Source organism: Sinocyclocheilus anshuiensis, unplaced genomic scaffold (assembly GCF_001515605.1).
Source record: "Sinocyclocheilus anshuiensis isolate Anshui unplaced genomic scaffold, SAMN03320099.WGS_v1.1 scaffold63, whole genome shotgun sequence".
NCBI classification, from domain to species: Eukaryota; Metazoa; Chordata; class Actinopteri; order Cypriniformes; family Cyprinidae; genus Sinocyclocheilus; species Sinocyclocheilus anshuiensis.
This window is the reverse complement of record NW_015552625.1, coordinates 728,652-756,007: the sequence shown is the minus strand read 5'-3', so window position 1 is coordinate 756,007 and position 27,356 is coordinate 728,652. Positions and strand designations below refer to the sequence as shown.

The window sequence follows — 27,356 nt, the reverse complement described above, 5'->3', positions numbered from 1 at the left end:
CTCAGATTCCATCAAAAATATCTTAAATTGTGTTCCAAAGATGAACGAAGGTCTTATGGGTTTTGAACGACATGAGAGTGAGTAATTAATGACAGAATTTTCATTTTGGGGTGAACTAATCCTTTAATAGGTTGCTGAAAAATGATGGCTGCTAAAAGTTGTGATATAAACACATTATTGCTGAATATGTTCTGTCTGTATTTACTGTGGCACTTCACATTGGTTTGTCGACCTTTGCCCACATTTTGAATTTTCAAAATAAGTTGATTAGATAGTGTTTTATTTTGTATCTTGTTAATTTATGTTAATAAAATATACATATACTTGTATGTATGTATGTGTGTGTGTGTGTGTGTGTGTGTGTGTGTGTATATATATATTTATTTTATGTTTATTATTTCTTATTTTTTTTATTTGATCAAAAATGCAGTAAAAGCAGAAATATTGTGCAATATTTTTTTTATCTAAAGTGACTTACAAAAGTGGAGCAAAGCAACTCGTCAAAGAGCCAACAATAGTAGTAATACTTGAAATAGATTTTTTTTATATCTTTACTGTCATTTGATCAATTTATTGCTTGCTCGCTGAATAAAAGTATTTATTTATTGATTTTTTTTAAATCTTATTTATCCCAAACCTTTGAATGCTAGTGTATAAATTTCTGGCTATTTCCAAAATCAAACTGTATTTTTATGTGCATTAGGTTCATCAACCACAGGGCACACACCAACAAATGAGTGGCCTTCATCAACAGCCCCGACCTAGCAATACAGGTCTCCGGGCGGGCTACATCCCCATTCCGGTGATCCACGAGGGTGTAGGGGGCGCCTCACAATCCCAGCCTAGCCAAAGTTCTCATCCCATGCGAGAAAAAATGCCAATCTACCGTGAACAAGTGCCCATTCAGATTCAACAGAATCGAGCTGCCAGTCCCATCTCGGTCCCCTTACTGGCCCAGTCACCAGTCATGTCTCAGATCCTGGGAGAGAGATCCCAGGTATGTGTGTTATTTATTAGTATTTATTAATAGGTACTGATTTACTTAAGCTCAAGCCATTAATGTTCATCAACTAAAGAGAATATGTTACCATTGCCAGGTCCAGCAACACATTGGACATGCAGCAATATCACCTAAAGCTGAACAACCAGTTGAAGAAATTGTCAGAGCGCCTGCATTTGAGATTCCCATTCAAAGAGTTAGTGATATTCCTCAGCAAATACATCATCAGCCAGTACAACCGCAACAACAACAACCTACACAAGCACCTCAGCCAAAAGCACAACAACCCATACCACAGTCACCGCAGGTATCCGAGACATCCAATATTACCATACGGTTTCCTCCAGCACCAGAACCCCAGGAAACCGCTGCCCCTCAAACACCTCAAGAGGTCCTACCCCCACAAGTCCAGCCTGAGGAGACTCCAGAACAAGATCTGAGCCACCCAGGACTGACCAAAGTGCAGCAGATATTGGAACGTGTGGAGAAACTGGCACAAGATGTGAAAAGTTTCGATGGGAAGAAGAATGATAAAAGATACATGATGCTGGAAGAGATGTTGACCAAAGAACTTCTGGCTCTGGACTCGGTAGACCCTGAAGGTCGCCCAGATGTGCGTCAGGCTCGGAGGGATGGCGTCCGCAGAGTTCAAACCATTCTAGATGAACTGGAGATGTTTGGAGAGCCGACGGAAAGGCTGGCTGGTGACACTTACCCTGAGGCGAAAGGAGAGCTGAGTATGATTGACCAGGCAAACACAGAAGGTTAAGGAGATTTCATAATTGCACAAAGAAGGCACAAATTTGAGAAGAACACTAATCAAATCCCCATTCTTGTTTTTACTTGCGCAATTATTATTAGTTGCATGCATGAATAATTGAAGTTTTCTGTTGGAAATGATCTAACGTGATTTGTTTACTGAGTGCAATCATGTGTGCTGTTCTGTGATGCTGCTGTTGTCGAATCTCACCATGCCAGTGTCTTGTAGCAAAAGACATAGTGGTGACAAGTTATATTCAAAAACACATGAAAACGAGGCCTTTTACCAGAAGAAAGTATTTTAACATTCAAAAAGTATCTTTTGTACCATGTTGAATGAATGAATGATAAAATGTTTTTGAATATTCCTTAAGAAGTTGTTAATGAAGTAGTGGGATGTCATATTTAAAAAAATTTCGTGTGGGCTACAGAAAATATAAAGGCATTCATTTTACTTATGATTAAGGTGCTGGTTTGTTAAAGCAGCCAGGGTCAGTCCAAAGTTATGGTGATCTATGAACTCGAAAGGTACCAAAATCATCCCATTTTATTAACGTTGTGCCCTTGAGGAAGGCAACTTAAACACTTGCTCTAAGTGACTAGAAATTAGTGTACCAAAAATGACTTTGTATAATGTGTCAGCTCAGAGTGTTCAGTTTAAAACAAAGTGCTATGTCTCACATGACTGTTGACTGTTGAGACTTTTTTATCTTAATGACCTGTTACTGACTCTGACTCTGATATCGTACTAATACTGCAAACAAAACCAGTTTCTAAGTCTGTTTTGTGAAATAGTATGCAATGTTCAGTGTTCACAGCTTGGTTATTTGCAGTTTGTTAAAATGTCAACATGATATGGTGACATAAGCATGACTGCAAATACAATATAATAAAGCACTTTGCTTACATGAAGTTGCATACTTTTTTTTTCTTCGAAAATGTACAAACTTTATGAAGAAACAAACAAGATAACTACTGCTTGGACCATCCAATGTCTTATAAGATATTATTCTACAGTGTTTACAGTATTAAGACTTTGTCAGCATAAAAAAATAAAAATAATGTAATATCATCTGTTTCTAAGAATTATAATAAACAACAATATTTACAAACAAATTACAAATTCCAGTTATAAGAAAGAGGTATAGCTATGTAGGTCAGCCTGAATCAGTGAGTAAAAAGGTGAGCTATTCATCTTAGAAAAGTCAAGAAAAGAATAATGAGAGTAAAAAATTGAGTCCTATTGAGCATATTTGCAGAAGAAAAGTTTCTTAAAAAACTAAAATGAGACCACGGCATTATGTAAACAATTGGGGATAATATTACATCTAGATAGCATTTAATTCCTTTTAGGATAGGCTTCAAAGTCTGTAATGTACAAAGACGTTGTGGAAAGACGCCTACTGCCAGACACATCTTTACCAGTCAGACAGTGAACGATGCTTCACTGACCACTGACTACTGCGTCTCTCCAGTCATTTTAGGATTGTTTCAAAGAATATAAATTAATATAATCTATATTATATTACTATTAATATATTAATAAAAAAAGAAAGTCAAAACAAAAAAGTTGGTCCATCCCATCTCAAACCTTACCATCAATGGGGCAAGTGGCGCCTCCAGGAAATTTTTAAAGGGGTAGCCAGAGAGGTACACTAAAAATCCTGGGGTGGCACATTAAAATGTTCACTAAAAAAGTATTTTTTTTAGGGTCAGACATGTATGGCGCCAGCCGCGCCAATGAGTGGTATAAAAGTAGGAAAAACGTACAGATGAGATTGTACAATTTCATTCGAATCAGACACCAAATCACCAAAAACAGTGTTTTCAAAAATTAGTTAGGGCCTGTATTTTTTTTTACTTCACTGAAATGGCACGAAACTTGGCAAAGGTTTTGGCACTTGCTATGTGAACACAAAAAAAATAATGAAAAAAAAAAAAACTTTACGAATGCTCTTTTTGTGTGATATCAACCTCAAATTTGGAACACAACTTGTTTAGATGTATTGGCTTTGATTTTCAAAGTTTATATTTTCATATAAAATTTGAAAATAGTATTTTTGTGCATTTTTCATAACAGTAAACTTAAACTTTTATAACTCACTTTTATTTAACACTACAGTTTCATTTTTTATACTTTTTTTCACTTAAGCAATAATCTGCCAAGTGTGGTCTTTAAAAGGACACCAGACTCAAGTCTGTGCTCCAAAGCCCTCAATATTTAGCTACAGTTTAAGTTGGAACTTTCATTAATTCAATCATTTGTTGCACAATAATGATACTAAAGAACACAATTAATTTCGCACACTGCTCGACATACTGATTAATTATTTTAACTTATTTAGACCCACATAACTAATTTATCTAGAATAATGGCAACTTTTACAACCATTCAAACATGGCATCAGTATTATATTATTGAAACAGGTCATCACTTATATAAGTGTCTCCAAAATAGAATTGCAAAGTAACGATCTAACATAAAACTACATCAAAACAAGTACTGCAGGTGGGGCATCTCAGTCACAGTTCGGCGTGACGGAGGAAGTCACGTGTGTGTATAACTGGAGGAAATTGTTTCAGTCACTGCTGCTCCCCTCAGTGGAAAATATTAGACGGACCGGCACATTTCCGAACCACAGTATCGCCCTTATTAAACTCACATTAAATGCACCGTCGATTCATTTTCGATGATCGGCCAGTAGCTGACATAGAGACACGATGCTTTATCAGATTATTATAAACGTTTACACAAGTACACAGCTAGCAGGTTAGCTGGCGTCTTTTGGGATAGCCAGTGGACGAAAAGCGAGCTGCTTCATTTCCTCGTTTCTCGGATCGGGAACAAATCCAGCGGTGTGGTGTCGGGAAGCTCGTATGTTTTGGTGAACATGGAGCTGTTTCAAGCTAAAGATCATTATATTCTCCAGAGCGGAGATAACGCGCTGTGGTGCAGCAGGAAGGATGGATCTATGGCCGTGAGACCGGGTAATGCTTACATTGTAACTCCATCACTTTCTTATACAATGTACACGTGTTTCAATGTTTCCGTTTTCGCTGTCTACATTGTTGCCATTTCTCGTGCATAATAGATGACTGACACGATACGCTGTTCCAAAACAGAGATAAAATGAGGGATTTATGCTCCTTTCAGGAGAAGTTGGTTCTTCAGAATCATTGTGAAGTTGTATAGACATTCAAGAGATGAAAATGTCAGTTTCATATTTGTCTGAAAGATGCCCAGTTGTTGTGTTTTCATTGCCCTACTTTCAAAGCAGCGGCGCTTGCATGACATGCGTGTCAGTGCAAAAATCAGATGAGGTTTTGGTCGGATGTCTTGCCTAAATCCCCTTTTCTTACGACATCTTTTGGGGTTTGAGGGTTTGTATGTTTTGGTCAAGGGCGTTTAGATGTCAGCATGAGAATCTTAAATGGATATTTCTCATAAAAATGAGAATTCTGTAATTATTTACTCACCATGTTTTTCCAAATCTGTATGACTGACTTTCCTCAGGAGATGTTTGAATGCTAGGCACTGTCAGACTCCGTTATGACTACTTCCATTTCATCTTTTTTTCCACATAATGAAAGTGAATAGTGAAAGCCTTTTATTCTCTAAAATTCTGCCCAACATCTCCTTTCTTGTTCCGAGAAAAAAAGTCATACAACATGAGGGTGAGTAAACGATGACAGATTTTCAATTTTGAGTGAAACAATACCATAAAAATGCACATATTTATATAGTACGTTTTATAATATATATTTTGTTTATTTTTGCAGCAAAATTTATATCTGTTTGATATTGTGATAACCTTTGGGCCCAGTTTGCCATTACGCTTTCCCAATGGTGAAGGCTACAATCTGTGAATAATAATATTATTTAATTAGTTTATAGGGCTTACAAATGACAGCCAAATGACCTTAATTAAACAGAAATTAAATGTCAGTAGTAAATAAATATTTAAATGTCCATCGTTGATGTATTTATAAATATGCTGGCCAGTGCTATTGCTGTTAGATGTCGCACAGGGGAATTAGGCCTATATAGTTACACAGTTAAATGGTGATGGTTAAAGTAAGGGTCAGACATGTGACTGTTCGTCTGGAGAGAAAACACAGGCACAGTAGATAGTCAAATGAAAATTTTCTGCCCAGGCTTTAAAGCATTAATTTACTAGGCACCAACACAATTTTGACATTTCTCCTGTGTATTGAATGCATGTGTGCATTTTACCAGAAATTATTTAAATGTGTCTTGTATATATTCATTTAGTTTTTTTTAAACCAAAAGATTTGCATGCTCAACCATGACTGGTGTTTTACACTCACACAGCAACCTTTGTTACACTTTTGTTATCTAACCTTTAAAATATTTACCTATCCACACCACTTTTATTTCTTGTCAAGTCTAGATCTAGATAGGCAGGCAGTCCATCTCTCCGAGTGTCTTGGAAACTGCAGCCTGTGAAGATTTGGATGAGTTCTAGCTGTTTTTACCCACGTGCGTGCAGCCAGGCTGATCGGGTTTAGGTTGCATTGCTGTTCCATTATTTAACTGGATAAGGGTTTCCACTGTATGCATGATGCATACAGTCTCGGTTCTTTTGAATGAATTCCTAATAATATGCATCATGATGCCACAGTTGCCAGCGTGGCTGGGTGAGGTTATACCACTATAGTACTTACTTATGTGCTTATTATTCAGTCCGTGTTTGTTTAGTGTGTCAGATTAAAGAATAGTTCAAACAAAAATGAAAATTTTGTAGCATCACTTGCTCGCCAACGGATCCTCCGCAGGGAAAGGGTGATGTCAGAATGAGAGTCTGGACAGCTGATATAACATCACAATAATCTGCAAGTAATCCAAACGACTCCACTCCATCAATTAATGGCTTGTGAAGTGAACAGCTGTGTGTTTGCAAGACATAAATCTATCTATAATCCAAAATCACACTTCCTAATGTCAAATTAAAGGGTATCCACTTCGAACTTCTATTAGAGACACATGTAAGATCACATTGATGTATTTACAAATTGTAATTACAGAAATTCTTAGTATTTGGTGTTAGCTCACATTAAGTCATTTCCTTGTACCAAGACACAATTCAACTCCATGGATGTACCAGCTTTTCATGGCCTAGTTAGTAGATCTTCCCTCAGACTGGAATGATCCCCAGTACCAAACTCATGGTCATTATGGAGGGTTTTTGGCAACTTCATGATGCAGCTCATCCAGCTCCCATCCATCCATCATCAGGCTGTGAACATCTGATGGTTGAGTGCAGGACAGCGGTAAAAATACAGAGAGAATCTGCTTCCAAACTGAATTTCTGTCAGATGATCGTAGGAGCCATTAAAGCTACCATACTCTCAGACGCTCCACAAAAAATGCTGTCTTTGCACGTGACATTTCAGACCGTGCGCATCACTCCTAACATTGCAGGTGATGCCAATCAATCAGCTTTTAAGAGGAGCTACTCAGCAAGTTGGTGACTCAAGTCAGCAGTCAGCATTGTAAGGAACCTGGTTCAGATATGCTTTGGAAATTTTTTTGCGATTAATTGTGAGCAGCCACATAACCTTGGAAAGTCAAATGAAGCTCTGATAGTTCTTCTGTCCCAGATGCAGTACTGAAATAACAAATACAAATTTGTGTGTTAAAATAATAAATATGCAATAAAGTTTTCATTTTTCAGCATTTTTATTCTCCTTTCAGCAACCGACCTGCTGCTAGCATGGAATCCTGTCTGTCTGGGCCTTGTAGAAGGTATTATTGGAAAAATACAGCTTCATGCCGGTAAGTCTAATCATCAGACCTAGCGTATTTACTGTATAAAGGATGAGAATACCATATTACACTGTAATGTTTGCAATAAATTTGGTGACTCTTGGACTAAAACAGACATCTAATGTTGTTACTGCTAAAATACCATTCATATTTAATTGATTTAATAAAAGATACGATTGCTTCCATTTGTTTTTATTGTAATTCACTTTGTAGCAGGAAGTAACTGGGTACCAGAGACTCATAATGATTAACATAATGAAAGGCAGCTCCAGCATCAGAAATGTCAGCTTAATTTGGTTTCTTATTGTTTTATTATTGCTAAATGTCTTTCAGTGATTTGTTGCCCAGCTGTTATGATGTAGCTTTAGCAGGTTAAATACGGTGGTGTTGAATGATTGCCATGTTTACATGCCATGGCATTTACAGCGTACCTCATTCAAAAAATATTGTGGATTCATAAATGATCCTCAAACACAACCATTTCCATACAGACCAGTTAACTAAACAAATGCGTTTCACTACATTAAAAAGGAAGGTCTTGAGGGATTTTTTCCACAGAAGTGAAATGATGGCATGCATCATACTTTAATTTCACCATTCAGAGGCTGATATGAGAAGTCAACCTCTGTCCGTTGTTAACAGGTTCACTTTATATGAATAATGTTATTATAATGTCGGTCTCTCTTCCTTTTTCAGAGAAACCCTTGCTAATGTCAATATGCATGGTGCATTTTTTACTGTTATTGATGGATAAAATAATTGGTTGACCTTTCATGCTTGGTTGCAGTTTTTCAGAGCAAACTGCACAGATAAATGAGCCACATGAGTTTGCTACATATTGTACATGCTTTATGTTGTAACCTAATCCAATGGACAAACCTGATATTTCCTTGCACCGTTCCTACAAAGAGCCCAGGCTGTTCTCATTGAATTTTCCACCCAAACATCTTAGGGTTACCTCCTGCATGGTGTGCTTTTATCTATTGATTTACATTAACGTGTCAGTGAAAGTATGACTACATCACGCCTCAATGCAAATGTCTTTGAAGTCATTGTTATGAGAATGTTTGCCATAGGAATGAATCATGCTGAATAGAGCAGGAAAATGAGGTGTGGAACTCTGTACTCATGACCCCCCCCACCCCTTTGGGCAGATCTTCCTCTGGGCCTGATTCTGATTCGCCAGAAAGCACTGGTGGGCCAGTTGCCAGGAGACCATAAAGTCTACAAGATCACTAAGATTGTAGTCATTCCACTCTCAGAGGATGAACCACAGGATCTGGAATTAGAGGTGATTAATGCTGACAGTTTTGTTCAAATGTTCTCCATGCTGGATTTGATTAAACCTGGTATAGAAGACAAAACTTATAATAATGAATTTAGGTACATTAACCATTACATTTCATCATAAAGATGTGTTCCTCTAACATTTCAACAGTTATTTCTTGTCTTTATCCTAGTTGGTAGATATTAATTTATTGGATCCTGATACTGAACTTCTTCCCAAATTCCCAACTTGTTAGTGCGCCCAGTTGACACTTAGGCCAAGACTTTAGGTATTTCAGCCCTCTTGTGTAGTAAATGGTTGACGTACAATTAGTGCAAGAGTAGTGGTGTGTGTTTCTAAGGGGTTCCAGAGGAAGCATGATGTTTCTAAGAAGTCAGTCTCTCAGCAGAGCCTCTGGGATTGAGAGGAGATGTTTAACCATGTAAGTGAAACAGTCAGAGGTCACTGTAATTCATTCTCCTGGCGCGCTATCTCTTCTTCAGTAGTTTATCACAGAATAATTGCCCTCTATTACTTTGGGATAGCAGCCTGTCTGTGTAGTTTGATTTTAGCTGTTCTTTCTGTTTTATGGGCACATGAATTTGCTCTGGCATCAGCATTAGGCTAGTCTTAGTGCACATCTTGGCACCCTTTCGGTTTTAATGACAGGAATTAATGTAGCAGCTTTTTTCAGATGGACTTTGAGCAGGGAAACAGAGATGGTTATAGATTTGTCACCTAGGTACAAATTTAACTATTTAGCTTTGTTAGTAATGACAGCAGATAGTTAGCATTAACAAAATGGTCAACTATTCTTTTGCTCTCATTCACTTTCAGCTCTGCAAAAAGCATCATTTTGGAATCAATAAACCAGAGAAAATCACCCAGTCACCTGATGAGTCCAAGTTCCTGTTGAAGACCCTGAGTCAGATCAAATCTAATGTTGCTGTTCCCATCAAGAAAAAGGTTGATGGGTTGTTTTGAAATCATTGATATCAATACCAATCATTTTGAGACTAACTACCCGTTTTACTTAATCCGTTAGTACTTTGACATGTTAGTATGATTGATGTAAAAACAGAACCTCCTGATTCCTCCATAAATTGACATCTTTTTAACTTAGTATTGTCTCTTTAACCTCATTTTGTTTGTTCACTCCCATCCAGTGTTCCCCTGCCTTTCAGGTCAAAGAGAATAAAGAGAAGGAACGTCTGGAGAGGCGGCTGCTTGATGAGCTCTATAAGATATTCATGGACTCGGATTCATTTTACTATAGTCTGACCTATGACCTCACCAATACAGTCCAGCGACAGGGAGAGTTAGGCAAGTCAGATCAGCCCTTGTGGAAAAAGGTGAGAAGCTGTGTTATTGTGTTACATATATTAAAAGCTAGGCCTACATGTATGCAGTGGGAGTTTTTAAGGTTGTGGTTTAAGGTTGCAATTTAAATTGAGTTATTAGATGTTTATTAACTTCCATTTTTCAGTAAGCAACAGATTAAGAATGACTGACTAAAGAATGACTTAAGAATAATAATAGATTTAAAATGTCTGTTATTATTTAAATTGGTGACAGTTATGTAAATACCTTAGAGAGCAATAAACCATTGGGTTTATTTGAGTGACGATGTGGCTCACTCTTTTACACTCGTCCCACACATACAGGATGCAAAAATACATTTATAGCCAAGCTTCATTTCTCATTTTTTAAAGAATAGATCATTGTCTTTAGACACTTCTAGTGTTGTTTTTGGCGGCCTGTTTTAATTTTAGTTTTACGAAATAACGTTATAACATTTCGTTTCGTCTCGTTTTGGTCAACGAAAATGAAGAGACATTTTAGCATAGTTTTTATTTTGTAAACCACATTTAGTCTCGTTTTTATTCGTCAACAATATTGCATTATACATTTAATTATAGTCATCGTCACATGACCAGCATTTTTGTTGCGTCTCGTCTCGTTTTCGTCACGTGATAAAGGTTCGTTGACGACGATATTTAGTCATAATTTTCGTTGACGAAAGCAACACTAGACACTTCCTGGATAAATAGTCAAGTACTAATAAATTAGTATCTGTTATTTCTGAAGATGCAGCTACATTAAAACAATGAACAAAGACAGAATGAAAGAAGGGGTAGGGAGTGAGTCACCACAATGTTGTTATTGTTAATTAAAACTAAAACTATTAAAATAGTTTTGTTAATAGAAATAAAGCTGAAATAAACTATACAAATAAATATTAGATGAAAAATTACACTGATATACTGAAATGACTAAAACCGAAATAAAATATAAATATTTTAAAACAAATTAATAAAAATGACAAAAGCATGTAACAAAACTTAACCTTAAATTGAAATGAAAACTGAAAATATAAAAATAAAAGCACATTTTAAATATTAAAAAATACTATAATAATCTGTACATAATACTAAAATAACACTGGTTCACCAGTATTAAAAATGTTATAATTTTCCAATCCCACTTCCCGTTTCTCTGTATGTTCTAATAAAAAGACCATAAAACAAACATTTACACATACCATCTGACAAACACACAGAATACTGATCCACATAATATTTTTTTCCTTTTAGGTGGATGATAGATTCTTCTGGAACAAGCACATGATCAAAGACCTCATTGACTTGCAGGTGCAAAACAGTTTTTCTCAAATTTTCCTGAATTTTTATTTGTAAATATTTGAATATGCAAACCTATGAAATCTTGTTTTTGCCAACTTAAAAATGTAATTGTGTCTTTTTATATCACAATTCTAACTATTTCCTTGCGAATGGAAGTGAATACTTCACAATTCTGGCTTTTTTTCCCTCAAAATTGCAAATATAAACTCATAATTGCAGGTCACGAGTTTAGATATCGCGACCGTTTTCTTTTCTGCCGTGGAATGAAAAACAAAAAAGTAATTGCAATCATAATTCTAACTTTTTTCGGTTACACTTTTTAAGGTGTCCTTGTTACAGTGTAATTACATATTTAAGTACCAAGTAATATTAATTAACTACATGTACTTACTATATGATTAGGGTTTGGCTTAGGGTTACTTGCATGCAATTCTACATAATTTATTGTTATTATAATAGTAAGTACATGTAACGTGTAACAAGGACACCTTAAAATAAAGTGTTACCCTTTTTCCTCAGAATCATAATTACACTTTTTTTTTTTTTTTTTACATTCTCTGGCCTAAACACGCTTCCATAACAGCCCTGAATGGTGATAATAATACAAGATGTCCTGTTTTGCAGGTGCCTCAAGTGGACTTTTTGGTGATTCCTATCATCCAAGGCTTCGTGCAGGTGGAGGAGCTGGTGGTGAACTATAACGAGAGCTCTGATGAAGAGAGGAGCAGCCCAGAGACACCTCTGCAGGAGCCCTCCTGTGTGGATGATATTCACCCACGCTTCACTGTGGCCCTCATCTCCAGACGAAGCCGTCACCGTGCAGGTACACTAATGAATACAATCAAGTAATTCATATTTACTCACCGTGCCATCAATGTAATAATATCATCATGATTTCCACTGAAGGAATGCGCTACAAGCGGAGGGGGGTGGATACTGACGGACACGTGGCCAACTATGTGGAGACGGAGCAGCTAATCCATGTGCACAGTCACACGCTGTCCTTTGTACAAACGCGAGGTTCTGTTCCTGTGTTTTGGAGCCAAGCTGGGTATCGCTACAACCCCAGGCCTCGGATAGAGAAAGGTGGGGTGTATCTGTGTAATCGATTCTCTCCTCAAGTCATAAATGAGATCTAAGTCACAGCACACTCTAGCACTTCTGTTTATAGACTAGCTATCACTGCGATGCATCAGTGTAGTCATTGTTTGGAAATGTTTTGTCCTGTGAATAGCGTCAGGTGTGGAATTGGCATGCTTTCATGGTTTCTTGATTGAACATAGTGCTCAGAGGAAATGTTGTGGCTCAGTGGTGATAATTCAGAGCTTTACTGTGATCCTCCTGCAGTGCTGTTTCCTACATGATGTTATCTCACAGATGTGCTTTGTTGCAGGCGAGAGGGAAACTATGCCTTATTTTGCTTCTCACTTTGAACAGCAAGTTCAGATTTACAAAAAACTGGTAAGATGTGTTTAAATATAACAATTTCAGTGAGTGAAATCCTAATATCTTTTAAAGTAGTATAAAAAGTAGAGCTGTTAATCAATTAAAATGTTTAAACATGATTAATCGCACACTTTTCTCTATAGTTAATGCATTCCGTTCCTTTAGACTACACATGTATAATTACTGACTTATTGAAATTAATGAAATTATAATGTATAATATATAATGACACTAAATTGAGGTCTTTTTATGCTCACCAAGGCTGCATTTATTTGATAAAAAATACAGTAATAACAGTAATATTGTAAAACATTATTACAACTTTTCTATTTGAATATATCTCAAAATGTAATTTATTGCATTGCATTTTAAAGCTGAGATTTCAGCATCTATAACTCCAGTCTTCCCCCAAATATAGCCCAGTTTTAACAGCAGAAGCAAATGCTATAATTTTGACTTTGGACTACATAAAGACTACATAAAGAGAGAAATGTATTTTTAATTACAGATTCAAAGTCTTGTCTTCAAGCAATGTTATCCCTTAAAAATGATCACCCAACACTTATTATGATTTTTTACAAACTAACAAACAAACAAAACAGTCTTTTGTGTCACATGATCCTTCGGAAATCATTCTAATATGTTGATATGGTGCTAAAGAAAAAAAAAACTGTAAAACAGTACTGCTTAATATTTATGTGGAAATGTTTTTGAAATGGATTCCTTTTGTAGCATTATAAATGTCTTTACTGTCAATTTTGACCAATTGAATGTGTCCTTGCTGAATAAAAATAGATTTTTTCAAAAAATGTTTGACCATAAACTTTTGAATGGTGGCGTAAGCAATAATTCTGTAATAAATTGCAATGTTCCAGTCAGATACAGAACGGAATTATGTCAGAATGTCAAAATGAATGTTTATGGTCTAAGCAAATAAGTTGAATTAAACATAATTAATTGCATTTGTCAAGCCATTAACTATAACAGCCATAACATAAGCATTAAATATAATTTCCTCAGTATTACAGAGTTTTTAGTAATTCAGCACTGTTTTTTTCCCCCATCAGGTGATTATTAATTTAGTGGACCAAAATGGACGTGAGAAGATAATTGGTGATGCTTACCTCAAACAAGTGCTGCTGTACAATAATCCCAACCTAACATATGTTTCGTTCGACTTCCATGAGCACTGGTAAGAAACTCAAAGTGTGATGATCTATAGATCAGCCCATTCTTCTGATTTTTACAAAAGAACATGTTATGGTCAAATCTCAACAACAGATTTTCTCCTTTGTCACTTCCCAGTCGAGGGATGAAGTTTGAGAATGTGCAGACACTCACTGATGCCATCTCTGACATTATCACAGACATGAGATGGGCCTGGTGAGTCTTTCATTTGCTCTTAAGTACTAATTCTGCTTGCAAGTTAGTTAATATCATGTCCTATGTAATATCCATCTACTTTGATTTGCAAATAGGGTGGACCAAGCAGGAGTCATCTGTCAACAGGAAGGCATCTTCCGGGTTAACTGCATGGATTGCTTGGACAGGACTAATGTGGTACAGGCAGCTATCGCCCGCGTGGTCATGGAACAGCAGGTATTTAAATTCACCTTTTAAGATTCAGATAAATTCACACATAAAACTGAAAGTTGTTTTTGGATAAGATCATGTGCTAAATGCCTTAAGGTGTAAATAAAACTGTGGCTTCTAGGAATGCTGCCATATTGCACCCACAGAACAGTGTAGTGTCTTTGCCTCACTCAGCTGCTCTCAGTATGCTGGTACATTTCAAAGAGTCTTTTGATCTGTTTGGTTCCAGCTGAAAAAACTTGGTGTAATGCCACCCGAGCAGCCATTGCCCCTCAAGTGTTACAGGATCTATCAGGTGATGTGGGCCAACAATGGAGACACCATTAGCCGTCAGTATGCTGGCACAGCTGCCCTTAAGGTAAATAGACTAAATGCCTGCCATTGATTTTATGCTATCTATCTATCTATCTACCTACCTACCTATCATTAAAACATTAATTTAAATACATTTTACTTACAATTATGTATATTTATATAATTCTTTATATAATTCTTTCTCTATCTCTATATATATAAACACATTTTTTAGCCATATTGCTTTGTTGTTTGTTTTGAGGGACTTCGGCATCTTTTTAAGGAGTGAAAACTGAGAAAGCTTTTGGTTTCATAACATAACTGATGCAAGACAGTGATGACCACCCAAAGAGTTTGTCAGCTTATTCTGATGTGCGCGATCTGTTGTGTAGGGGGATTTCACACGAACAGGAGAGCGAAAGTTAGCGGGGGTGATGAAGGATGGTGTGAACTCAGCTAATCGTTACTATCTGAACCGCTTCAGAGATGCCTACCGACAGGCCGTCATTGGTCAGTATAAAAATTCTCCATGTTAGGTATATAATGCTAAAAGCCCAGCCTGGTGCCTCATCTGCCATGCACTGTATCTCTGGTCCCGCCAGACCTCATGATGGGCCTTCCAGTAACGGAAGACCTGTACTCCATCTTCAGCAAAGAGAAAGAGCAGGAGGAGAAAGAGAGGGAGAGCCAAAGAGGAGCTCAGGAGCAGGTCAGCCTCCTGCTGCAGACATACATGCAGCTGCTTCTGCCTGATGATGAGAAGTTTCACGGTGGATGGGCACTTATCGACTGTGATCCAAGGTGAGAGCCCTCCACATAATCATGCAGTGCTTTGGAGAGAGTTCTCATTTCAAGTAAATTGTATGATGCAGTTTCAGAAAATTAAGGGGCTGTTCACACAGAATGCGTTTTTGTGTTAAAAAAAAATGCAAGACATCGGTGTGGGGAATGAAAAGAACAGGGTCTTGAATTGCTTTTTTTTAAAGCAAGTCAGCACAGTGGAATGCAAAAATGCATTCTGTGTTAACAGTCCCTTAATTGTGTAATCTTCTTTTCTTTTTTCCCTTTATTTGGAAATATTTATTAGAATTTAAGAATAAAATTAATTACAATAAGATTTAAAAAAATATTACAATAAAACTAAGGTAATAATGCTAGAGATGTACTATTAAAGATCTATTATAAAGCTTGATTAAAAAATGCATATTGTTAGTTTACTCCTCCTCCTACAGTTTATTGTCAGTGGCTCAGAGGTACTTGTACATATTGTTTTTTTTTTCTTGTTTGGTTGTATATTAATTGTTTGGGTGAGGGAGCCATATTTCCTCCATTCTTTTGAGCATTTTTTGGTGGTAGGTCATGGTGACAGATGCCTGAAAACTGTTACTGATTGGGTTGGAATCATCTTAAGTCTTTGTAAATTACACAAGGTTAACTCTGTCCATATGTAATGCTTATTTGAGGTAATTTTCACACAAGATATACTCAAATAAGCATGATATACAGGTGCATTCTGAAATAAATGAACTTTTCCACGACATTCTAATTTATTGAGATGCACCTGTATTATGGTCAGAGTCGAATTCTAGTAAAATTTCATGCATTTTGCAAGGCATTGTCTATTGTTGCTCTTTTTCCTGTATGCCTAGGGTTTAATGGTACTATTTATGGGCCTCTCTTTCAAGATGTTGACCTTTTTCCTCTTATAGTCTTATAGATGCCACTCACAAAGATGTTGATGTTCTTCTGCTGTTGTCCAACTGTGCATATTATGTGGCCTAGTAAGTGCAATATCTCCCAATGTTTGTTTTTAAAATAAGAAATCCTTTTTCTTGGCATTGGTTTAGTAATGCCGCTCCACTTTGCTGTTGCTATTTAGCTATGATGAGGAGGCGGACAAAGTCAACCAGTATCAGAGACTAAGTTTAGAAGGACTTGAAAAGATCGAAATTGGTAAGAGCTTGTAGATAGACTTGTGGGTGTAATTTTTGTCCTAATAAATAAAATGTTCTGTGATATCACCAATGTTGATCTTTTTAGGTCCAGAACCGACTCTTTTCGGAAAGCCTAAATACTGCTGCATGCGGCTGCACTATAAGAACGGGGAGATGAGTGGTTACTTCCATACGCTAAGGGCTGTCACACGAAATCCAGAAGATGATGGAAAAGGTTTGTACAGGGATACCAGGATTTGTTGTGCCTCTAGTTCTGTATTGTGTAATTCAGTGATTGACATTATGGGTTAAGTTGGTAAAAGATATAACTTGGCTGTCTGTATGCTGATGTAGGGTTTTGTGTTTGTGTTAAATAATTTATCCATTCCTCTGCACTTGTTGGATTGTTTGCATTTCAGACACACTCCAGTGCATTGCGGAAATGCTTCGTATTACAAAGCAAGCTATGGGGCTTGATGTCCAGGTTGTTGAGAAGAAACTAGAGAGGTAAAAGGAAAAAAAAGCTTTTGTGAGCTTCTTCTAGGAGATGGTGTTTACCTGATTTACTAAGGACACAAAGGCTTTACTCACACTGCAGGGGATGTTGGTCTTAAATCTGTTTTCTAAATTAGATTTTTTCATCTTAATTTCTTTTTTTTTTTTCAGACTGTTGTATAAAAAAAATTATATGTGGCTGGATATGATCATTTCTGCAATTTTTTGCTAGCATTTCCACATTGGACACAAACTTGTGTAGGTTCCTGTGACACTTTAGTATTGGGTGTTTAAACTTGCTTCACAGTAATTAATGAATGAAAAAACATGAAACTCGATCTGATCAATTAGCCTGAGACACATTAACAAAAATCTAATTCTTTAATGAAGGTGGTTTGGACCAGGCTTGTGAACCTCTGATTTAATGTTTTTTTTTCATGTTAAGACTACAAAAAACTAAACCAATTTCAGTCAAATCTGTTGTTTTTTTCTGCCTTTTTGAACAAAGCCAAATTGTGCTGAACTGTTAGTTCTTGATTAATCTTGCTTTAATTGCTTTGTTTCAGGAGACACAGCAAACCGCATGAGGATATAATGGGAATACAAGGGAAAGCCGTTGACCAAGTCCTTGGGTCTGGTTTGGCTCAAGGCAAAAGTTTCCTTTTGAACAAGTTTTCAACACTAAACCAGAAAGTGAAGCAAACAAAGACTAACGTCAACATTGGAAACTTCAAGCCCTTGGGGAAACTAGGGACCTTCTCAAAGCCCGAGGTAAAAGTGAACTTCCTCAAGCCAAATTTGCATATGAACCTCTGGAAATCAGACAGCAGTTTAGAGACTCATGATGGCAATATGGGTTCAGCAGCCCTGAAAGACCTTAATGACGAACATTCAGAGATTTCCTCTGATTCTGATTCATACAACTCTGATGAGCAGCCTTGCGCAGGCTCTCGGGAAAATGTGGACTATGTGCTTCCTAGCTGTGGAATTGTAGCATCTGCACCACGACTTAGCAGTCGCTCGCAGTCGATTGGCAGCGTCGAGCTTGCGGTGCCCTCTGTCATCCGAGTCACAGGCTGTGATGACAAGACAGCAGATAGCTTGTCAGTTGGCCCGGATGGCCAGTCTCCTGGGTCTGCCTCGGTGGCAGAGGAAGCCATTCTGATTGACTTCGGGACACCTATTGATGCTTACTGCCACCAATTCGTCCAGGATGCCAAGATCAAACCAATAGAGGTGTTCGAGGAAGTGGCACCAGCACCCAAACCGCAAGCGCCTCAAGCCCCCTCAGCTCCAGACGCAAAGCTGGGGTCTTCTCATTCCCAACAGCAGCTTCCTCGCCCATCCCAGCTTGAGGTAGAGTCCTCCATCCATGGGGCAAATCTTCTGACTGTTCAGCCTGCAGGCTCCGCCACATCATGCGGGTCACAAAAGAGCCTGGAAGGTGTCACAGGACCCTCCCCTGCAGACAGCAGTGGAAGCCGGGTCGTGTCGCCCTTCGCGAAGATCAGGAGCTCCATGGTGCAGGTGGCTAGTTTAACCCAAGCTGGACTTACCCAAGGCATCAACTTTGCTGTAGCAAAAGTACAGAAAAGCCCAGAACCAGATGCTGTCAACGAAACCCAAGAGAACGAATTGCGAGCAATGTTTACACAGTGCCAGACCAGGATCATTCAGATATAGCGTGCTTAGTGGATGTATTTTTAGCATTAGATCGTGACTTCCAGTACAGTAACGGTAGCATAAGCTCACAAAAGTCAAGCCACACTCCTGGTTTTCCCTCCAGTTAACTGAACCAAAGTTTACAGCCAGTGTTGAGTAGTAAGTAGTACGATTAACTCAACCAAGTCGAATCCTAAACATTTCTATATTGCTGGTTTGCATGTTAAGAAGTAACTCTTAAGTAGATTACGACAGGCAAGTTTTATTGCATGTCGAGACCCAAGACCTAGATATGTCATGTGACCCCATTTGTGCAGTGAAATTCACTGGCTGTCGTAGCTGTAACTAAAACCTTTCCCGATTGGAATATCTATCAGTGGGCGGCTTAATATTTCACGTTAGACAACCAGACCGTACAGTTATATGGATATCTTTGATGTGGTGTTTGTCATAAAACTATACCAAAATAGGACCAGAGTAGTTGTGTAGGATCTATGGTCAAATTATATTATTCAACTGTAAAAAGTATTGTATGTAAGTACTGTAGCAGTTTCCTTTAGAACTCTCCAATTAAGATGTTTATAGACAGAGAATTATATTTACATGCTCTTAAGTTTATAATCATAGCTGATGGAAACAAGACGCCCCTGTTGATCCAATCATGCAACTAAATTCTGTCAAACAAAACGTTCGTTTCATAGCATTAGCAGACAACTCAAACAACGAGCAAGGCTTGTCTTAAAATTTTACATCTATGTCTTATTTTTCAGTTGTATGTGATGGGATAATGTAACAGTGGTCTGCTGATATCGTCAAATGCTCTGCTTGTACATTGTTGGACGTTCATATATGTAGATATGACTGGTTTTGAGTACCTGTAAAAACCTAAAATTAATTATTTGTAGTTGCTGGACCTCCGTATGCATATATAATGACTTTTGACTGGTATTTGACACAGGTCTGATGCAAGATACCCATGATAATCAACGTTTTGCACTCATTAAATGGCAAGAGCAAGACTTATCAAATTGCTAAATACAGGTTTTTGACAAGTCTACCTATAAATCTGTTTTCATTCAGTTTACATTTCGGTCTATAGTATCTATGCCATGTCTTTAGATTCGCTTTGGCTTGAAGGTCATTTGGTTCAAAATTGAGAAGTGAATTAGATCATCTTTTGAAGCCTTACCCCATATATTCTAGATTTGGAAAAAAAAAAAAAATCAAGCCTTACTGGGTGATATCCAGTGGATCCTAGTTTAATTATGCATTAATTATTGTTGTTTAAGTGCAGCTCCTGTGCAATTGATCTTTGTGTATCAAGAGACGCTGAAATAGTTAAATGTCTTATGGACTAAATAATATCAAAAGATCTGAATAAGACACTGTGATCTCACGTGAACATCATTGAGAACATTATATTGGCTCTTAGAGCTGGTTTATTGGTTCTTTGGGCCACAGTTAGCTTTTCAAACCCACCATGAGCTTTGTTTCTCACACGTCATTTCTTACTCGTCTTTCTCTCACATGTACTGTAGCATAGAGTGCTGTGCAAGGCAGTGGGTTACACAATGTTCTTGACATTCCTGGAGCTGGTACGTGGTTTTGATAAGCTTCCGAGATTGGAACCGTCTTAGTTTTAATATACGGTGGCTGTTATGCAACGGTGATAAATACATGCGCAGTAGTTTTGGTGGTAATCGGAATACTGTTTTTACTATTTAAGATGGAATGCACTGGACTGCACTCTGTACTTTGCTTTGAACTTGAAATGCTCTTCTTTGGCAGAGGTTTATGCTGAGGATCTTGACAAACATTCCTCTTGTTTTTGGAGGTGGGGTAGATTGTTTTTGGTTATGTATGAATTTTTAATTTTCTGTGCATAAAGACTTGTGCTGTCCTTTGTGGTTGTTCCCTGAACATCTTGCAATTTGTCACGAAGTGCTTTTGAATCCACTTTTTATTTTCAATGTTTGTAACTGAACTGACATGCATCGTATAACATTTTGTCTAACAGTCCTGTTTGTAAATCATGTTCAGCTTCTTCCCATTTGAGAGAACGTTGTCCTCCATAAATGTTCGTGGATTGTTTTCATCCATTGTACCCAACATTTTATTGCAGAGTATTTATTCAAATGTCAAGCTTCATGTTCTCAAGCTTATTCCCCAGTATTTTCCTATGTTAATAATAATAATAAAAATAATAATCATGTAAACTGCTGTATTTTATGTAATGTTATGGGATGTGCCTGGGAGGATTTTTAAGTAAATATTTAAACAAAACAAAAAAAAGGTCATTTTGATTCATTTACAGCTTTAATTACAAAAACAGTTTGAGAGTCTTTTTTCACCAAACACTGCAGATATCACTTGAGGAATGTTTTTTTTTTCTAGCACTCCACTCACAGATCTCACTGTAACCTCTCCTTACAGTGTCAGTATGTGGCTCCTCCTAGTGAAGAGCTCTTAATTGCCCAGAGCTACACTGTATTACATTCTTTGCATTCAGATGCAGTCTGAGAGTTTTGACTCCTTTAGTCAGGTTGTAATAGAGAAGAGTAGTCTGGTGCTGCATTGCCCGTGACATTCAACATGAACATGTCAGCACTGGCACTTTCAGGCCTTTGCTATTTTTAACTCTAAACATGCTGACAAACCTTCTTGTAAAGCTGTTTTTAACGGCATGATTTTAATTCACTGCAATACATCAGAACAACAAGGTCCCTAAGTGTTAGATTATATTGCTATTGCCAACTGCATAATTGGTATAGAATTGCCATTGGTATAACATAATTCCCATAATTGGTAACACATTACAAAAGGTCCCATTAGTTAATGCATTAATTAACTAAAAATAAGCAATGCATTTGTTACAGTATTTATTAATCTTTGTTAAAGTTGGTTAATAAAAATACAAGAGTTTATTGTTAGTTCACGTTAGCTTAGGTCCATTAAATAACATTAACATAATTTTAACATTTAATACATTAAAATAACTAACTAAAATCAACTGCTTTAGAAGTACTTTTCATTGTTCGTTCATGTTAACTGAAGTAATTAACAAATGAAACCTTACTGTGAAGTGCTATCCAACACTTAAAACGACTATATATACAAAGTTCTCAAAACTTTATTTTTTCTAATACCCTTGTGCCATAAGTGTAAGTATTTGCGGTAAGGCAGTTATATTTTGAAACATATTTGCATCTGCATATAAATGTTAATACACAATGCAAGTATCAAAACCAAAATTTAACAATTCAAACATTGAAAATAATCTTCACCAGTGCCAGTAAGTTTTCCCACATGTTTAAAATGAAGTAAAAAAAACTGAACTGTACAAGGTCATATGCCATATGAAAACATTACATTTTAATCCAAAATATAAACAAGTATGGTAACTGTTGAAGTATATGTAAACAGTAATTATATTTTAAGGCTCGTTTCCGCTCACACTTTTCTGCTGCTGTGTTCGACTTATTCTCAAGGCCTCTAGCTGCTTGGCTTTCATCCAGCCATCTCTGGAGAGTGTGTTCTGCCCGTGACTTAATGAGAGCAACCTGAAACAGAATCCAAATTAGTATTTAATTGGCTTATTATGGTTAACATAACTAGATTAGCTGTGGAAGCGCAATTCAGAACTCACCTCGCAACAACCAGCAGCCTATGGAGGTCTTCCGCAGACATACTCTGAGGGTCATCTTTTCGCATCTCTACAAAGTCGTCTTCTACTGCCTACAGATCAAGAGTGCCAAGCATGAGGCAAGAAATTTCATCACGATAAACATCCAAACAATCATATAAATTTGTTTTGGATTTTTGGTTCTTTGCCACTGTTGCCTTTGGCTTTGGAGTTTAAAGGAAACTTATATAGTTTCCTTTATAGGATAGCTCGCCCAAAAATGTATTATGCCATTAATTACTCACCCTCATGTCGTTCCAAGCCCATAAAACCATATCCGGAACCAAGAGTTTTCTGACCCTGCACGGACAGCATTGCAACTACCACGTTCAAGGCCCAGAAAAGTAGTAAGGACATCAGTAAAATAGTCCATGTGACATCAGTGATTCAACCTTAATTTTATAAAGCTACGAGAATACTTTTGTGCAAAAGAAAACAAAAATAACGACTTTATTCAACAATTTCTTCTCTTCCGTGTCAATCTTTGCCACACGTTCATGAGAGTAGTAGAGGTCTGCACGGGCTTTAAAGTGAAGCCCGAACCCGGACCGTACCTGAGATCGTCTGACCCGACCCGAGCGGCACAGTTAAATTTAGACTCCGGACCCGAAATCTTTTTTTTTTTCCCACAACGAATAGCCAATTAAAAAAAAATGCTGTATTTCACAATTGCATGCAACGGTCAGTAAACAAATACATGTAAAGAAACCGAATCATTAAGGCTCAGCCAGTTCACAAGGCAAAAGATAAAACACTTACCAGTTATGAAAGTTTATGAACATCAGGTGCAGCGGTCACATAAATTCTGCCGAGTTTTTGAGTGGTTGTATACGACAAGACGATAATTCTTCCATAGTGCAAATTATGGTCATTTTCGTCAGTTACGAGCCTTACTAGCATTCGGTCTGCTTTAAATCAGACACAGAGATGCAGTGCGGTAAGATCGCATTTATTTGAATTAATTAGGCTAATTATATCATTTATTTGAATTAGCGAGAGAGAGAGAGAGAGAGAGAGAGAGAGAGAGAGAGAGAGAGAGATGAAAGTTGCGTGTGAACCTGTGTCTGCGCGTCTCTCTCTACAAGCAATGAGGCTTAGTTACTTCAAAAACAGCGATTTTACCCCCTCATTGCAGAGAAATATAACGTTGCGAGTCAGTAGCCTGTCGAAGCTATTTTACTAATAAAAGTTACAGTGCTGTGTTGTCGTGTGCAATAATGTGTGTGCGTGCGTCTATGAAAGCAGCGTAGCCTGCATATAGTTTTAGTTTAGCTATAAACCCGAGCCCGACCTGAACCCGAAGCTATTCATTAAGCATTAACCCGAACCCGACCCGAAACCCGAAAGTATTTCGTGACCCGTCGGGTTCGGGTCAGGTAGCAGACCTCTAGAGAGTACCACAATTCATGCGTCATTATTTTTGTTTTCTACACGCACAAAGTATTCTAGCTTCATAAAATTACGGTTGAACCACTGATGTCACATGGATATTTTAACGATGTCCTTACTACCTTACTGGGTCTTGAACATAGTTGCATTGCTGTCTATGCAGGGTCAGAAAGCTCTTGGATTTCATCAAAAATATCTAAATTTGTGTTCCGAAGATGAACGAATGTCTTATGGGTTTGGAATGACATGAGGGTGAGTAATTAATGACAGAATTTTCAGTTTTGGGTGAACTATCCCTTTAATATCCAGCAATATTATAAATGTAACTGCGCTGACTAAATTGGAACTAAATTGAGAGCAGTAGAGCTGCTTTATAGCTGAATTGAGTTCGTTTCATAACTGAATCAACACTGAACTTACACCATTGCCTTCTGTAGAGATGCTTATAACTGAATTAATCTTGTTTCATAATTTGATTAATTTTGCACTAATATTGAACTAAACTGAATCAACACTGAACTGACGAGCTGAATCTTTTGTAGGGCTGCTTTACAGCTGAAATTGCATTAATTTCACAATTGAAGAACTTTAAATTGGTATTATCTTGTTTAATACTGTGAAGCTACTTCGAAACAATATGTATTTTATAAAGCTCTATAGAAATAAAGGCGACTTGACAAAATCCTGACCGTTGTGATCTCATCCGAAATAGTGTAGTTCAGTGCACGTGCCACACTCAGATAGATGCGATACTTGTTGAACTGAGATGGAACCTGCGCCACCTGCACGGCGCTCAGGTACTCCTCCAGGTTAGGTGGGTTCAGGGTGGGCCGCAGGTGAACCTGACTGTCAGACTGAGAAAGCAAAGAAGAAAATCACTGCAAGGACTTGCATTTTATAATGTGCCTCATTTTTAAAATGACTGAGCTCTGGTATTTCAAGTTCTCATTTGTAGAAATGTCAGAAGCCATTAAGGAGTTACGAAACTACTCCTAATAAACCTTCAGTGCCTTTTTAAACTTTGTAAAAAACTGTATCTGAGCTTCGTGCCATTAAATAAGTGGCCTGTCCTAGCCTCTCCCTCTAATGTCCTTGTGGTAGAGTTGCCACCATGGCAACTGGAGAGCTGACGTACAGGAATAGCACAGCACATTCCACAGGCTGTTAGCATCACGGCAAAGCCACGATTAGAGCCCAGCCAGGGAGCTGACGACAACCCTGTGGACTGTAATGGAAATATTAGGCTGTCTTTACAACTGCCCGATGGAACCAACTCCCATGGGAGAGGCATTCAACCAAAGTAATTTTCACCTGTTGGAAATTAAGATTCCAGTCTCTCTAATTCGGCCAAATACATGTGGGTAATATTTTAATAATAAAACACAGAAGAGACTCAGGCCTGATGTTCTTACCGGGAGGAGCGATCGTCCCTCAGATGCGATAAGCACGTTAATATTGCAAGGGAATTCCATCTGGTGGTAGTTGAAGTCATAATCAACCTTCTGCCAGGAGATCAGGTTCCCCAGCGCGGTGATGTTTCGCACACCTACACCCAGGACAGACAGTCCACAAAGAATTGTGTCTCTATGAACAACTTGTAAGATAAATACAACGACTGAACAACACGGAGCAATACAGTCTGAAAGGAAATGCCTGCTGCTGCAGAAAAGGATGTTTACTCTTCCTTTAGGCATGCATCTGTCTCTGCCAGAGATTAGATAAGTGTACTGATATTAACAGAGAATGACAAGGTTATTGATGGTAACTCTCAATTGTAAAGGCAAGCCATGTTAGGACTGCCCTATGCCTGCTCAAAATTCCAGACTAAATTATGCCTGCTCTGACCCACCTCATCATAATATCAAAGTATCAAAATATACAGTTGTAACTCTGTAAATGCATTCATGCCACCTCTGAGCAGCATTAAACAGTCTGTGTAAAGACACCTAAATGCCACTTCAGAAGCAATTCTGTGCCACCTCTGCAGTGTAAATTTGGCATAACACCAACAAGGTAAATGTGCATCTCAGTATAAATAAAAGAAATGTTTTTTTAGAAATGCATAAATGTCAAAACCACAAGCAGCCACTTCCTGTCAAACACTAGACTTACTGCTCATATGGTCCAAAAGTGAGAGATCACCATTTCTTGAAATGAATATTGAGTCTTTTTACATTACAAATTATTTCATCAGCAATACACTTAACAATTTGAGTGAAAAGTTGAACTGAAGAATTAACATGAATTTCAGAATGTCTTTCTTTTGCCACTGACAGCAGCACTCAAGCTGCATGAACTCCACATGTTTGTGTAAAGTCTAAAAACTGATGATCATGTGCTCCAGCATGACGAGAAGGATCCATAGATAATTTTGAGCTTTAATGGAAGCAAGAACCTCAAAATTGAAATTTCATTCAGACTGAGCTCAAATGGATTGATTGAGGTGTTTAGATTAAGTCTTTTTAGACCGACTGAGCCATTGTTATGATGAAAAATAGATTATTAGGTTGCATGTATATGTAGCCAAAGTGGTGTCAGACTTTTGGACTCCTACTGTACTTCTAGTCAGCACAGTTCTTTTACCTGCTATAATCAGTGCTCTCACCTGTGGCGTCCAACTGGCCCTGCTCCAGCTGTGTCTCATCCAGAAACAATGATGTGTTGTTGGCCAGCTGAAGTGTCCCACTCACCAGGCGGTTAGCTGTGTAATCTTTCCAGGGCACCATCCTCTGGTTGTTCATGTTATGCAGGCACATGCATAGCCAGTATGACTAGCAAGAAAGGGGAATCAATTTTCAAAGTAGTAGTAATGGCAGCTACTGCTATTAGAGTAATATAACTTTAAGATCTAGAAAAGCACAATCTAGATGACTTACAGATGGCACAAGCTGTTGGATGACTTTGTAGAGATGCTCAGTGTATGGAGAGCTGTGAGGACAGCCACTGAGATTCAAGGTGAATTTGCCCAAAGGAAGAACATCCCGTCTGCTGTATCTACATTAAAAACACAGTGCAAACTTTATGATGTGTAGTAGTGGTCGGTATATCGGCCTATAAGTTTTTCTGTTTGGCCGGTTTGCAGACTTAGTCGAATTTAGTTGAGATCTTGTGAAGTGTGCATTTGTATCCTGCATGATCGCGTGTTCTCTGCGTGATGGTCGGTCCATGCAAATTGAATGTGGATAGGAGGAGAGTTCTGCTTGACTGGAGAGACGCGCGATCGACAAACTTTAAACTCGTGATTTCAAATTATGCTGCGCTTTATGCGTTTGCCCACTGTCATATTCATGTCATTTTCATTGCGTGCTGTATGTAAAATGAGTGTTACCTTGGCTTTATTTGAAAAAAAAACAAACAAACAAAAAAAAAACATATATATATATATATATATATATATATGATTCC

At 37.7% G+C, this 27,356-nt stretch overlaps 3 protein-coding genes across 6 annotated transcripts in view; 2 read left to right on the top strand and 1 right to left on the bottom strand.

Moving 5' to 3' along the window:
- Positions 1-2,201, top strand: part of bag3 (BCL2 associated athanogene 3) — a 6,314-nt gene extending 4,113 nt beyond the window's left edge. The window contains exons 3-4 of the mRNA XM_016457689.1: positions 704-997; positions 1,098-2,201. Of these exons, the coding sequence (XP_016313175.1) occupies positions 704-997; positions 1,098-1,769 (966 nt within the window). The 3' untranslated portion in view covers positions 1,770-2,201. The remainder of the gene's footprint in view (positions 1-703; positions 998-1,097) is intronic.
- Positions 2,202-4,214: 2,013 nt separating this feature from the next.
- On the top strand, positions 4,215-19,903 carry inpp5f (inositol polyphosphate-5-phosphatase F). Of its 2 annotated transcripts, none has more exons than XM_016457682.1 (20): positions 4,215-4,747; positions 7,476-7,556; positions 8,702-8,838; positions 9,652-9,780; positions 9,999-10,166; positions 11,409-11,465; positions 12,081-12,279; positions 12,363-12,542; positions 12,850-12,917; positions 13,970-14,094; positions 14,208-14,285; positions 14,381-14,501; positions 14,725-14,853; positions 15,182-15,299; positions 15,392-15,590; positions 16,499-16,570; positions 16,669-16,742; positions 16,830-16,958; positions 17,143-17,230; positions 17,785-19,903. In XM_016457682.1, the coding sequence occupies exons 1-20, from the start codon at positions 4,651-4,653 to the stop codon at positions 18,899-18,901; spliced, it is 3,366 nt and encodes a 1,121-aa protein (XP_016313168.1). In that variant the 5' UTR covers positions 4,215-4,650; the 3' UTR covers positions 18,902-19,903. The 2 variants fall into 2 exon arrangements, with proteins under 2 accessions (XP_016313168.1, XP_016313167.1); XM_016457681.1 differs by having other exon boundaries at positions 9,981-10,166.
- A 1,936-nt stretch (positions 19,904-21,839) lies between these two features.
- Positions 21,840-27,356, bottom strand: part of LOC107666415 (mini-chromosome maintenance complex-binding protein-like) — a 10,593-nt gene continuing 5,076 nt past the window's right edge. For all 3 annotated transcript variants that reach the window (XM_016457687.1, XM_016457686.1, XM_016457685.1), the window contains exons 11-16: positions 26,828-26,945; positions 26,557-26,722; positions 25,364-25,497; positions 24,641-24,805; positions 22,527-22,615; positions 21,840-22,440 (exon numbers count right to left, since the gene is read on the bottom strand). In XM_016457687.1, the coding sequence (XP_016313173.1) occupies positions 22,314-22,440; positions 22,527-22,615; positions 24,641-24,805; positions 25,364-25,497; positions 26,557-26,722; positions 26,828-26,945 (799 nt within the window). In that variant the 3' untranslated portion in view covers positions 21,840-22,313. The remainder of the gene's footprint in view (positions 22,441-22,526; positions 22,616-24,640; positions 24,806-25,363; positions 25,498-26,556; positions 26,723-26,827; positions 26,946-27,356) is intronic.

Bases quoted from the DNA above. Each gene is read 5' to 3' on its own strand.
- inpp5f (XM_016457681.1), top strand. From the start codon at position 4,651: ATGGAGCTGTTTCAAGCTAAAGATCATTATATTCTCCAGAGCGGAGAT. The intron at 14,854-15,181 runs GTAAATAGACTA...TCTGTTGTGTAG, and splicing joins CTGGCACAGCTGCCCTTAAG to GGGGATTTCACACGAACAGG. The intron at 16,571-16,668 runs GTAAGTGCAATA...GTTGCTATTTAG, and splicing joins TGTGCATATTATGTGGCCTA to CTATGATGAGGAGGCGGACA.